The sequence below is a fragment of the Papaver somniferum genome, chromosome 11 (assembly GCF_003573695.1).
Source record: "Papaver somniferum cultivar HN1 chromosome 11, ASM357369v1, whole genome shotgun sequence".
In the NCBI taxonomy this organism is placed as follows: domain Eukaryota; kingdom Viridiplantae; phylum Streptophyta; class Magnoliopsida; order Ranunculales; family Papaveraceae; genus Papaver; species Papaver somniferum.
The window spans coordinates 66,513,591-66,528,195 of record NC_039368.1 but is presented as its reverse complement, the minus strand read 5'-3'; the positions used below and the strand labels follow the sequence as shown (position 1 = coordinate 66,528,195).

Genomic DNA, 14,605 nt, shown 5'->3' with positions numbered 1-14,605 from the left:
AATTTAGGTGGTATTAAAAAGCTTCTTTAATTTATCATCATGAAAACATCCTTTTCTATGGTGGGAAATAGTTAAATAGATCATCCTCATTAGATTTTTTTATTTTTGTTCGGTTTCATAAGCTTCATGCGGAGGTAGCTACGTAATGATTCTAATGGCGGATTGAACAATAATTGTTCATGGATATTCATGGATTTGATTTGATTGGTCTAAACGTTTTTTCCTTTTGTTTAATCATGGGTTGATTTCATCTGTTCTCATAAAAATTTAAAAGGAAAGAGAACTAAGCATCGACAGGACGAAAAGAAACCCAGAATGGTAAAGATGGACGAAGAAAAGTTTGTTTCTAACCTGCAAGGCTACACAACCCTAGTCATGCGTGGGGTTGTATAATTAAGAATTAACTGATATTTGATTCAAATGGCTGGTTCTTCGAAGGAAAAATGAGGGTAATAGCGGAAAAATGAACACAAAATTGGTTAAAAAGACCAAAATCAACATTTCGTGGGTGAAAAGGATATTTAGATTTTGATAATGTTTAAATGGACAAAAATGTAAAAATAGCTAGGATGTAAACAGTTTCATCCTATCCGTTTTCAAATACTTTTTCTTATTTTTAATTTACATCAAAATGCATCCCGTTTCATTCTTACTATTTTTTAAGTTTAAGTCACGATGAATCCAGTTTCATCTTTGCTATTTTTTTAGTGTCCATTTCACCCATACTAATTTTTACTCGTCCATTTGAACTATGTTTTAAAAATATTTGGACGAATGACACATTTTCCGAAAAATGAATTTCTGACATTCAAATGCCTGGTTATCCACAACTACACTAAAAAGTCGGAATCCCAAAACAAAAAGTAAGTGACCCATTGGCTCCTTAGCCTCTGTACCGGTATATAGGATAATAATTGCCTATTTATTAACCTTGACCGATCATGTCCTTTCCAAACAGTTTTAGAATGTTGCCGGTAGTTGCAATCCCGACAAATAAATTTCCAGCTCGGTCACTATTGGGGACTTCTTATGGGTAGGTAGTAGGTTGATGGCTTTGATGTAGAGAGTTCGGCACCAGAGCTTTGTTAGATTGGTGACACTGATGACCATCATTTATGGCACCAAACAAGATAACCATACATTTACAGTCAAGTCATTTTCATCAAAAATGAATTTTACTAAACAATGGCTCTTCAAAATTTAAATTCGAAGTCATCATGAGTAGAAAGGAAAAAAAATAGTAAAGTGAGTATCTAGATAACTCAATAACAGCATAGAATTTTAGAAATCAACGTAGAAGATTCGAAAAATACTACTATTGAGATCTCAAAAGTTGTCTCCAACGGTAAGTTCGGCTAAAGAAAGTAGTACAGTATTGTTTTTGTTTTTGGATATTACCGTTGTTAGATTAGATTCTTCCAATTGGCCATATTTCCTAACAATACGTTCAAATTCCTAAAAGAAATTTAAAATAAAATAAAATGGCAAAATGCCTCCACCACGATTGATCGTTAACCTCTCTCGAAATCGTTTTCTTTCTCTACACGTGCAAGAGGGTGGATTTTCCTTGCAAAAGTTGAAGGTCCCGTGCATCGTGCAAAACATTACATGTGGTTGAAATTGTACTATAAAGAAGAAATCCTTACTCAAAATAAACAATCACATGAAGACGGCCTCAATATAAAGAAACAACGAAGTAAATGGAATGAAAAATAACATAATGATGATTCAATGAATTCAAATAAAGAAGAAGATTGTTGTTCAAAAAAAATAAAAAAGAAGATTTGGGCCAATTCAACCATCAATGGAAAAGATTTGGGTCAACCACAGTTGATCAAGTCAGAAAATATATCAGCTAAATCTCAAAAAAGATTAAAAAGTCAGTCAAATATCGGACACATAGGGTGTGTGTGTGAATGGCCCAATGTGCTCTTTTCAAATTTTCTGATATTTTTTGGATTTCTTTTTACTTTTCGCCTGAAAAAGCTGAATCTTTTGTAACAAGATAATAACACCTCTGCCGCTCTCTTTCTTATGTGCTACTATTTCTCTCTCTATATATTTCAAACCAAAGTTTCTGAAGAAATAACAACCAGTAGTGGAAGAGGAGGAAAACTTCTGAATCTCTCTGATAGTATTCTCATCTCATTGTGAGTTGTTTCTTTCAATCTTTTAAAGAGTTTCATACATGGCTAGATCCAAGCTCTTTTTTTTTATTTATTTTTATAAGTTTGAGCTTTAATGGAGCTGATTCTAGCTTTGATTTGAGTTCAGGGAGATGTTAACGATGTTCTGATTTTTGCTTCTTAGTTAGGAAGAAGATACTAGGAGAGTTTTCTTTGAACAATGCATAACTGATCTGTTTTTTGATGTGGTTTTTGAGTACGACCTTAGTCTTTGATTAAGATGATAATAAAAACCTCTTTTCCTGAAGATTGAGCTAATACTGTTACATTTTTCAGATTTAACGTTGATGTTTTTGTGGAAATTCCTAAATGATGATTGATTTTTGTTAATCTGGTATCCCAGGATAAAGCACAGGCAGTTTGATTTAGTAATGATGGCAAGGAATAGTATCCCAGTATTGGGGCTTCTACTATTGTGTTGTTTCGCGTCCATTACAGAAGCAACATACAAATACAAATACCAAGATCCCAAACAACCACTAGGCGCTAGAATCAGGGACTTGATGGGTAGAATGACTTTGGAGGAGAAGATTGGACAAATGACACAGATCGAGCGAGCTGTTGCAACTGCTGATGTCATGAAGAACTATTTCATTGGTAACATTCTCAAACTAATTGACATTTTAATATATCATAGTTTTTTTTTTTTTTTGTATTGAAATGTAATAGTTATGTTTTGTGTTCTTAGGGAGTGTATTGAGCGGAGGAGGAAGTGTGCCAGCTCCTCAAGCCACTGCTGAAGCTTGGGTTAATATGGTAAATGAGATGCAGAAGGGTGCTCTCTCTACCCGTCTAGGGATTCCGATGATTTATGGAATTGATGCTGTTCACGGGCACAATAACGTTTACAAGGCAACTGTCTTCCCCCACAATGTTGGGCTTGGAGTGACCAGGTAACGCGATCTTCACCTTGAGTATACATTTAGTTAATCTGGAAGTGCCTGTATATATACAGTATAACAATTGTTCCTAGTTAGTCTCGCTTCTCGGTGATTGCGATAGAAAACAAGAATAAGAGAACTATCTGATGGATTTGTACTCTGTAGTTAGTTCATATATTCGTAATACATGTTTAAATGCTAAGTACTCGATGACATTGGAGGCTCTTTCCTCTGGTTTGACCAAAGAATTATAGGATTGGAGCAACATAAGCATAGGATTCTTTACTGAAAAGAATTGGGGCTCAATTGAATTTAGGATCCTATCCTCTCTCTAAACCTTGAGTTTATAAACCCATCTTGGTTTCTTTGTTTCCTGTGGATACCAGTAATTTGAAGTCATGGTATTCTAATTCTGTCCACTATAGTGAATGTTCTATAGTTTTTTGCCCTCTGTATATATCTTTCCTGTCAGCAGGTTAGGCAACATAAAAGCACCCGTAGTTTGGTTTTGTGCTATTCTAAATTTGCCCATTATAATGAATGTCCTCCAGGGATCCAGCACTTATCAAGAAGATTGGGGCTGCAACTGCTCTGGAAGTTAGAGCTACTGGTATTCCATATGCTTTTGCTCCATGCATTGCGGTATGAAAACCAAAACAGAGATAGCTTCGTTCACTTGGAACAATTGTACTAACTTTCAGCTATCTTATTAAGTTTAGAGCATTCCTCTGTACCCTGATCTTCCATTTTGATTCATGCAGGTTTGCAGAGACCCAAGATGGGGTCGGTGTTATGAGAGCTATAGTGAAGATCACAAAATCGTGCAGCTAATGACAGAGATCATACCTGGTTTACAAGGAGAACCTCCTAAGAATTATAGAAAAGGTGTTCCATTTGTCGCTGGAAAGTAAGAGCCATAACCTATATTAATGTAGTTCTTAATCATTGTGACCCTTATTTTCATGTTAGCAACGTACTGCTGTTACTATTCACTGTGACTCCTATTGAACTGGGCTTTGGGTCTTTGTTTACCAATATCTAATTGTTATACTCCCCCCCTCAAAACTCAATCTCATAATTTATGGACATTTGCTTATGTTATATGCAGGAAGAATGTGGCAGCTTGTGCTAAGCACTATGTGGGTGATGGTGGCACCACTAAGGGTATCAACGAAAATAACACCGTGATCAATGAAAATGGACTGTACAGTATTCACATGCCAGCATACTACAATTCAATCTACAAGGGTGTTTCAACTATCATGGTTTCGTACTCCAGTTGGAATGGGCAAAAAATGCACGCCAACAAGAAGCTTATCACTGATTTCCTCAAGAATACCCTACATTTCAGGGTAAGATAAGTTTTGACAATCATCGTATATTTTCTCCAGTTTATCTCCAACTGATTCAGCAGGAGGGAAATCTAACATCACATTTGATCATGAATGTCTCAGGGTTTCGTCATTTCTGATTGGGAAGGTATTGACAGGATCACGTCTCCTCCTCATGGAAACTACACATATTCAATTCAAGCTGGAGTTAATGCTGGCATCGACATGGTCAGTCAGTCATAAGCAAATATAGCATATACTTTTAATGACCCTGTATGTTTAGTTAGAACACGTAACTAAGAGTCGCATCTCTACTTATTTAACCGACAATAAGTTAAAAAAAGTTTTAGAAAACACAACACAGATTTTAGTATTCTTTTTCTTCTTACAAGAATTCCCTCTTTCGCTATTCCAGTCAGCAATTTATTTACTCCAAATTCTAATCTCCAGTTGTTTGAAAGTTCTTTACGAAGTGTATGTCTTCTTATACTCAATTTACATTTCATTAAAGATCATGGTCCCCAACAACTTCAACGAATTCATTGATGGTCTGACCCAATTGGCGAAGAAGAACGTCATCCCACTAAGTCGAATTGACGATGCTGTGAAGAGAATCTTGAGGGTTAAGTTCACAATGGGACTCTTTGAGAACCCAATAGCTGATAATAGCCTTGCTAACCAGCTTGGAAGCCAGGTTAGTTAATCAATCTCTGTAGCACCACCTTGACTGAAAATTTAGTGCTTATGATAGGAGTTTACAAGCACTATTTCCATGTTTCCGATTTTCAAATTTAATCACATAAAGCCCTCTGAAACTGTGTCTTCTTCTTAACAGGAACACAGAGAATTAGCAAGAGAAGCTGTGAGAAAATCACTAGTGCTGTTGAAGAACGGTAAATCTGCAGCTTATCCATTGTTGCCTCTTCCCAAGAAGGCCCCAAAGATCCTTGTTGCTGGAAGTCATGCTGATAACCTTGGTAATCAATGTGGTGGTTGGACCATCCAGTGGCAAGGAGTTACCGGGAATGAGCTCACAAGTGGTATGTTCAGTTTATGTGATATTTAACTTGCATAATCCACAGAATTCATTGTTTTTTGAAAACTTACCAAGAAGAATACTCTACTCGTGAACAGGTACAACAATACTACAAGCAATCAAAAATACCGTTGACCCAACAACCCAAGTAGTTTTCAATGCAAACCCTGATGCAACATTTGTCAAGTCCAACCATTTCTCTTACGCCATTGTCGTTGTGGGTGAAGTTCCATATGCAGAGACCTTTGGGGACAGCTTGAACCTCACAATTTCTGAGCCTGGCCCAAGCACAATAAACAATGTGTGTGGAGCCATCAAGTGTGTTGTGGTTGTCGTATCCGGTCGACCTGTTGTAATCCAACCATACCTCGCCAAAATTGAGGCACTAGTAGCAGCATGGTTACCAGGGAGTGAAGGTCAAGGTGTTGCTGATGCTCTATTTGGTGACTATGGGTTCACTGGGAAGCTAGCCCGCACCTGGTTCAAGACTGTTGATCAACTGCCAATGAATGTTGGCGACAAGCATTATGATCCTCTCTTCCCATTTGGATTTGGACTAGTTACAAAACCAAGTGCTTAGATTTAGAAACCTACATTTACAAGTAATGTGGAACAAGGTAAAAGAAAGCAATACTAGATTGCTATAAGCAAGAAGAGAAGAGAATTCAAGCAAGAAGAGAAAAATAAGTTTTGTTTTTAATAATTTGATTGAGTAATAGATAGCTCTTACAAGACTTAATCTAGCCTTTATATAGGCTTGAAGAATAACTAAACTAGGAAACATAAAACTAAAAGGAAATCTAAAAGAATCCTAAAAATAAAAAAGACTGAAATTAGAAAACCATGGAAGCCAAACCTCTAAGCGGAATCTTCTGGAATTGTAGTATGCCCTGCATCAATAAGAACTTGTAAAAAATTCCCGTCCTTAAAAGTTTTCCAGAATGTTTATTGTACTTAAAACCCCTCTAGTGAATTACTTATTAAACCTATTTTGGCCTACTTAATTGCTTAAATTTTATACAGCGCTATTTATTTTCTTGCGTCTTGCACCGAACGACTGGTTTCAACCTCTTTTGTCTACTACATCATTCATAGGTCTTCTAGTTTCCAAAATGTTTGATTCCATGTGGAAGGAACCATCTTTCTAAACGGATAACCCAACATTACTAATAGGGGTACCAAATTAAGTGGGATGCACCAAAACTATAATAAGACAAAACAGTTTTTGCCTTGGTTTGGTACACCCCCACTAAACCTGGCATCCCCATTAGCAGTCTTGTTATGCAACTTGGTATCTTCTCTCCATGCACTTGTGAAAGGTTGTTCCTTCCACACGTGATAAAGGAGAAGAACATCGAACAACGCTTGTCAATTTCGTGACCATTGTTTTGGTCGTAAAATACTTGGCATTTTTAGGGGCTACCCAAAAGAAATTAAGGGCCAACAGCAAGACAAAATAGGGTCACCCAAATCTAAATTTAAGTTAGCCTTTATCTCGCGTATTTCATACGATCGGTAGTTTACCTACAATCAGAAGTAAAGTGTATTACTTTAACCTCCGAATATACTCAATTTCCGAGTTTTGGTACTACCATAATCGGTAGTAAATTTAACTTCCGAATGTATATTGGCTCCAAAATGAGATTTTGCAAAAATTCTAAAATTTTCAAACTTTGGTACTACCATAATCGGTAGTAAAGTGTGTTACTTAACCTCCGAATATACTCAATTTTTGAATTTTAGTACTACCATAATCGGTGGTAAATTTAACTTCCGAATGTATATTGGCTCCAAAATGAGATTTTGCCAAAATTCTAAGATTTTCAAACTTTGGTACTACCATAATCGGTAGTAGAGTGTGTTACTTAACCTCCGAATATACTGAACTTTCGAATTTTAGTACTACCATAATCGGTAGTAAATTTAACTTCCGAATGTATATTGGCCCCAAAATGAGATTTTGCGAAAATTCTAAAATTTTCGAATTTTGGTACTACCATAATCGGTAATAAAGTGTGTTACTTTAACCTCCGAATATACTCAATTTTCGAATTTTGGTATTACCATAATCGGTAGTAAATTGTGTTAATATGTGATGTTTATTATCTACCGATTGTGTTCATGTCCCCAAATTCAAAATTTCAAAACTTAATAAAATTTTGAAATTTTCTACTTTCACAAGCGGTAGTTAATAGTGTCCACTATCTACCGATTGTGCATAACTTTTAGTACAGAGAAATTGAATTTTTTGAATCAAGAATATTCGGTAGGTAACGATCAATTTCCCTACCGATTATGGTTGATGTTCTTAAGAAATGAAGAACATCAACCATAATCGGTAGGTAAAGTATATTATTATCTACCGATTATGTTTCTGCTACTGTAAATCCAAGAACATCAACCATAATCGGTAGGTAAAATAGATTTTTATTTACCGATTATGCTTCTGCTAATGTAAATCCAAGAAAATTTTCGGATCAAATTTTTGATTTCAAGTAATCAAATCCTAATTTTGAATCACAACTACTATCATCTATTCGTTTTATTTGTTTAACTTTTTTTTTTTTGATGTTCTAAGTTTCAACTTTAAGGCTACTAAATTTTGGGATTTAATTTTAAGGGTGAAAAACAGATATAGGCCTGTGTTTTTTTCAGGGTTACAACCATAGGCCCGTTTTTTTTGAAAATTACAAGTCTAGGCCGGTTTTGACCGTTTTATTGAAAAAACGGCTAACGGTGGTTATCCACCTTTTTGGCACCGTTAGGATAGTATAGAAAGACTTATATGCCCTTTAATTCCCTCAACTCGCCGAGTTCCCAATTAATTCACTGAGTCTGCTTAGTAACTCGGTGCTGACTGGTAACTGACGTGTACGTTGCACACGTCATCATTTCTGCCACGTGTCAGATAAAATTGTGGCCCCCACAGTACCCAGCGGCAGGATTATCATCAATAAAAGCATCTCTTCTTATCTCTTTTTTTCAATCAGATCTAAGAATGGTTGTTGGTGTTCATCTTTCATAAAATTGTAGCAGTAGCAGCATCAATGTGCAGTGTAATATGTGTGACAAAGAAGACCTTGAAACCAAGAGTTTTCCATGGGTATATTCAAGGTGCAAACATATACCTTGTAATGGAGTTAGAGCATTGTTGAGATCTAAAACTGATCAAACAAATGTAAGGACTTTCTTCAAATGTTTGAATCCCACCTGCAATTACTTTGAGTGGTTTGATCTTGCTTCTTCTCCAACTACAACACTTCAAATCAAGCTTCCAAGTCCAAATTGCTGCATTTCCTGTGGAGAAGAAAACCATTTTTTCATCAACTGTCCATTGCACAATCAACCTTGCTTCAAACAGAACTGCAATTCAAAGTTAGAACTAAAGGTTTGCAAGAATCAACACAATCTCAATATAGCTTACCTGGTATGCAAGAAGAAAGACTGTGATGCTTTCAGATGGGCATCAGATGCACATGTAATTGAAATAAAAGAAACATTGAAAGGGAAAGTACTAGAAATATGTAATGAATTTAAGAAAAATCTGAAAATGTAATGAAATCAGAAGTTGTAATTGAACATTTCATAACTTGTTCTTCAAAAGAAACTGCAACCATTCAAAGTTCCACACTTAAACTACACAAAAGATAAGGAGTAACTGCATACATATCTTCTAAACAAAATGAAACTCAATCAACATAACCAACTCAGATCTTCATAGACTTCTTTGTTTTCTTTTTGCTCTTTGGATCTGACACTGTAAAGGTGACGCTGTTGCTAACTGAACCAATCTTCTTGAAATTCTGATTCATACATGAGGTTTGAGAAGATCCAACTTTTGTTGTTGACTTATCCTTAACACCTTTTTCAGATCTTGCAGCAGCTTGCTTAGATGATTCACCAACACATCTCTGGCTATTGGATTTGGTCTTAGTTGCACCCCTTACACTGGTACTTTGACCTGCAGATGAACCATGAACAATTTTTGCAGCTTTCTTGTTCCTCTTTGATGGACCAGATTCATAAGCTGTGAAAGTATCACCATCAACACAAGTTCTAGCCTTTGGTACCTTTGGATTAGAACCAACTGCTCCTCCATCACAGGTCTTTTCATAATGACTTGGTTCTCCACATATCTTGCATCTTCTACTCTTCTTTCCTATAGGTGGAGGTTCCTCATAGGCTCTAATTCTTTTTCCCCTTGGTCTACCTGCTTTTCTGATGTTAACTGGAGGTTTCATCATCTCTTTCAATGCTGTCTGGATAAGAAGAAGGAAACAAATAAAGTATCATATATAAATGAAAGGCTGAAACCCTAAAGGAATCAAATATGAATATTTTATTTATTGCACAAAAAATGATAATTACAAAAGCAAGAATGGGTCAGAGACTTTTCATAGTGATAATGTACCTTTTCATAGTCTTCTGGGCCCAACAATGGGTTGAATTCTGGAGCATATGTTCTCTTGTAGCTGTCAACCCAATAAAACTTGTCACAATACCTGCAACAATACCCAACATGTAAAAAAGAAATCAGTTAGGACAAACCAATTAGAATTAAGAAATGTCCAAAGTACATTATCACTATGAAATGTTATAAGGATAAAAGGACAAAGAAATGAAAACAAATGCAATGAAATATCACAATACTTACTCAGCCCAAACAGGTTTCAATGGCTTTAGAGCACAGACAGCATGCCGGCAGACAAAACCCCTAAATTGCCATTGCAAGCAGCTACAAGTCCTCTTTGGCAAATCCTTGGCAAATCCACAACAAAGATGGCTCCATGACAACTTGTAACCTCATATACTTTCCCTCTAACAACAGTCTCTAGTTGAAATTTGTGGTCAAGTCACACATCTTGGTAATCAGATGCATTACCTTTGGAACAAGGTCCCCATCCTTCCATTTTGCAGCTTCATTCCTCCTCTTGTTGAGAAGTCCCATCACCAGTTGTCCATACATCAAACCTAGCTTGCATATTGGCTTGTCTCTGATCTTATTGGCCATATTGTTGAAGGATTCTGAGAAGTTGTTGATGTGCTCACATTTGCTAGTATGTGGAAAATGAGCCCTAGGCCAGGTTTCAGGCCTTTCATCCATGAGAAATATTGCAGCCTCTTTACTCTCATCTTCCATAGCATCCATGTGTTGCTGAAAGTTAAAGTGGAGCATTACATTAAAGTGAGGCATTACATTAAAGTGAGGCATAATAATTGTATGATTCAAGACAAGTAATGAAGCTTTACATTAAAGTGTTTGATCTTATAACACTTGGCAGCATTCCAAAGATGAGTCTGAATACTGTACCCCTTGTAGTACTTCTTAAAGTTGGCCATCAAGTGCCTGCAAAACCAATAAATGATTAACAACTGAAAATTAAAACAAAATAAATGAAGCAAATGATTAAATGGAAATAAATGGAACAAAACTGAAAATAAATGAGCTCACCTGACACATTGTCTGTGCTCAAACAAGGGAAAGTGATAATCAACACCTTCTAAAATCCCCTTCTGCTTGTCAGAGATGAAGGTCAACTCATGACCATCACCCAGCAGCTTCTTCAAATCCTCCAATAATATCTTCCAATTCTCTATTGTTTCATTCCTGCATACCATGATACCTAATGGAACTAATCCATTTTGACCATCCAGTCCAGTTGCATGTAACATCACGCCACCAAACTTCCCATTCAAATGACATCCATCTAGGCCAATGATCTTTCTACAACCAGACAAGAATCCAACTATAGTGGATTTGAAGAAAATTGTCATGGACAAGAAAGTGTTGTCTGTAGTTCCATAAGAAAAAGTTGTTATACTGCCTGGATTTGTCATCTACAAACATAATGACATGTATATTTTCAGGAATTGTTCCATACTAAAATTACATAGAAAAAATTAAGGAGATAATTACAAAAATACAAAAACTTAAAGAAAGTGTTGTCAACCAAAGAAATTGATATAATTACAAAAATACAAAAACTTAAGGATAAAATGTTATACCTTGACCATTTCACAAAATGCTGGCACCAGTGAGTAGCTCTTCTCATAACTTCCATGTAGTTTCTCCAACATCTTCACCCTTCCTATCCATGCAGTATGATACCTTATATTAACTTTCCTGGCTTTATTGAACTGTGTTGCTAAGTCATCTGGACATGGTACTGGTTCATTAATTCCAAGCTCAGTCTTCATCTTCTCATAGTACCAGTCAGCTACATACTTTGGGGTTGCAAGCTTGTTCAAGTCATCTTTGTCACCATTGCAGGTGTGAGTGACATTAAAGCCTCTAAGTGTAAAAGTTTTACCTTCACCTTTCTTGACCATGCCATAAATGAACATTAGACAATCTTGAGTCCTCCAATGAATGCACTTGACCCTCAGCTTAATTTTAGAACTCTTAGTAGCATAAGTCTGATCTTTGTTCATGATACAGTAGTTATTCACATGGTTGTAGAAAGATTCTTTACTCATAAACTTACTTCCAACTATGAGGTAATTTGGATCCAATGAATCTTCATCTTCAGCTGGGAACATATCCTGATCATCTTCTTCCTTAAGGTGATCTGCATATTCCTTCTCAAACTCTGAATTGTCATGTGTAACACCACTACACTCAACTGAAGCCTTCTCCATCCCAACAACACCATCTTGATATGATAAAGGAAAACAAATCACATAAATACCTAATTTTCCACCATATTTCTAAGCAATGGAGTTAATCATATGTGTAAACAAACAACATTACCTTCTTGTTCCTTTTCAGACTCAGAATCCAGTAAGTCCCCATAATGGTCTTCTGCAATTAAAGTAAGAAATCAAAAACATTAGTACCTATTTGCAATAAACAACAAATATAACAATCAACAAAAATGACAAACAACAAATGTAAAGAAACATCATTACCTTCTTTGTCATTTTCCACCTCAACTTCCCCAAAGTCTGGATCCCCATCAACACTATCAGAATCACCTTCACTCTCACTGTCACTTCCCTTGTCAGATAAATAACTATTCTCAACCTTCTTCAAAAACTTCTTGTACTCCATATAATCTTTAAGCTCTTGTTCATATCCAGGGACATTGTTGATATCCTCATCAGGATGGCACTCATCTTCTTCAATATTTGGAAGTTGAACTACAAACTCATTACTTTTCTTATACTCTTCACTTAATCTGTAAATATCTTCAAGAACACTTGCTTGTGTTGTAGCTTCAACCCAGAAATCATGATTAAACTCTTGTGTTGTGCTTTGAGGACCAAATTCATCTGGAATGTCAGCTACACTTGCCTGTGTTGGTTCTTCACAGAATTCAGGAACATAAACTTCTGGAATGTCATTAACCACATTTGACTCTGTTGCTTCACATACTTCATCATCATCTGAGATTTCAACAAACAACTTCTTCTTAGTTTTTCCTCCTATTTGCTTCTTAAACAATGCTGCTAGCCTTGGGCTTCTTCTTGAACTTGTTGGTGTACTAGAATCATTGGATACTGCTTTAGTTTCTTCTTGAGTTTGTGCTTGAGTTTCTTCAGATACTGCTGCTTTCTTTGGTGTGTTATTTATTTTGGATACAGGCTTCTTTGGGGGTGTCTTCTTTACTGGTGTAAAGTACTTGTGTGGAGGAATTGTACCAACCTCACCATCCAACACTTGCAAATAAACCTGACTCCAACCATTCTCATCAATCTCAGCAGTATCCCACAAAGACTTGAACTCTTCTTCTTTATCCAGTGACATGGGAGTACAAAGATTATCTGACCACAATATGTCTATCTTCTCATCACCCTTCAGTTTCAGCTTTGGCCTGATCATGTCCTTCAACCTATCAAGTCCCATATCCTCTCTAGCACAGTCTCTAAACTCCAAACTCTGGCAAGTTTTTATCACATTTACCTTAAAGCTTCTGAAAGGCATCCTGTCAACAACAACATCATTCCTACAAGAAACATAATTCAAATTATCAGCATCATTCAACAACAACAATTTTCAACATCATTCCACACTTGCAGATTCATTCCTACAACATAAATCATATTAGCTATTCTCAGCAACTATCAACATATCAAAATATCAACATATGAACATAAATCATATTACATAAACATATTAACTAACATGAAACTATCCTCAGCATAACTAAAAACAGAGTGATAAACAAGGTGAAAAACAGAGTGAAATAAACCCTAGAAGTCTAACACAAAAAAACCCTATAAATCTAACACAAACCCTAGAAAAATCAAGGGTCAATTCATAGAGAATCATCTAAAAATCAAACACATAAACCCTAGAATCATAAATACCCACAACCCATAGAAATCGAAATACCCATAAACCCTAGAAATCGAAAATGCCCATAACCCAAAGAAATCGAAACACCCATAAATCATAAACCCTAGAAATCGAAAATTTCCATAAACCCTAGAAATTGAAATCTATTCTAACAATAAATTGAATAAAATACAATAAGGGTCTCGCTGTTACCTTTCTGTCCGTGTTCTACTTCGTCGTTTCTTTGTTTTCTTTATTTTATCAATATTCTCTTTAGTCTCTGAATCTATCTTACTTAGTTGTTTATTTGATCTATTAGGTATACCCATCATACACAGTAACAGAAACCAGTGATAGATCAGGCGACTAAAGTGAAAATTACAAAGAATAAAGAAAATTGCAGAGAAAGAAAATAAAGTTGCAGAGGGAAAAAATGGAGAGACGAAAGGAAAATGGAGAAACTGAAAGATATTTTCTCTCTACTCTATCCTTTTGCTGCTATTCGATTTCATCTCAGCCGACCGAATACATTGAGATCCAATGAAATTGAGATAAACGACTCGGATCTCATGAAGGTGTCGTTAATTACGAAGTGAAATAATCTTAGCCATCCATTTTTCCTCAATCTCGGATGACCACCACGTGTCTTCGAGTACACGTGCCTAATATCTTACACGTGTTTAAAGGGAAAATAGCTACGTTACACGTGGATACTATACACCTAATAGCTTACGCGTGCCTAATATCTCACACGTGTTTAAAGGGCAAATAGCTACGTTACACGTGGCTACTATACACATAATAGCTTACACGTGTATAGAGGACAAATGGGTAATTCCGTGTCATTAACTAATATCATCTAATGAGAAATTGACCTTGTTGACCGAGTAATT

At 36.0% G+C, this 14,605-nt stretch overlaps 1 protein-coding gene across 1 annotated transcript; it reads left to right on the top strand.

Moving 5' to 3' along the window:
* Positions 1–1,988: 1,988 nt before the first annotated feature.
* Positions 1,989–6,433, top strand: LOC113320844 (beta-glucosidase BoGH3B-like). The gene is made up of 10 exons (XM_026568740.1): positions 1,989–2,150; positions 2,530–2,783; positions 2,875–3,079; positions 3,619–3,709; positions 3,829–3,974; positions 4,176–4,419; positions 4,522–4,626; positions 4,910–5,092; positions 5,234–5,438; positions 5,533–6,433. The coding sequence occupies exons 1-10, from the start codon at positions 2,035–2,037 to the stop codon at positions 6,012–6,014; spliced, it is 2,031 nt and encodes a 676-aa protein (XP_026424525.1). The 5' UTR covers positions 1,989–2,034; the 3' UTR covers positions 6,015–6,433.
* The last annotated feature ends 8,172 nt before the right edge of the window (positions 6,434–14,605 follow it).

Bases quoted from the DNA above. Each gene is read 5' to 3' on its own strand.
- LOC113320844 (XM_026568740.1), top strand. From the start codon at position 2,035: ATGTGCTACTATTTCTCTCTCTATATATTTCAAACCAAAGTTTCTGAA. The intron at 3,975-4,175 runs GTAAGAGCCATA...TGTTATATGCAG, and splicing joins GTTCCATTTGTCGCTGGAAA to GAAGAATGTGGCAGCTTGTG. The intron at 4,420-4,521 runs GTAAGATAAGTT...TGAATGTCTCAG, and splicing joins AGAATACCCTACATTTCAGG to GGTTTCGTCATTTCTGATTG.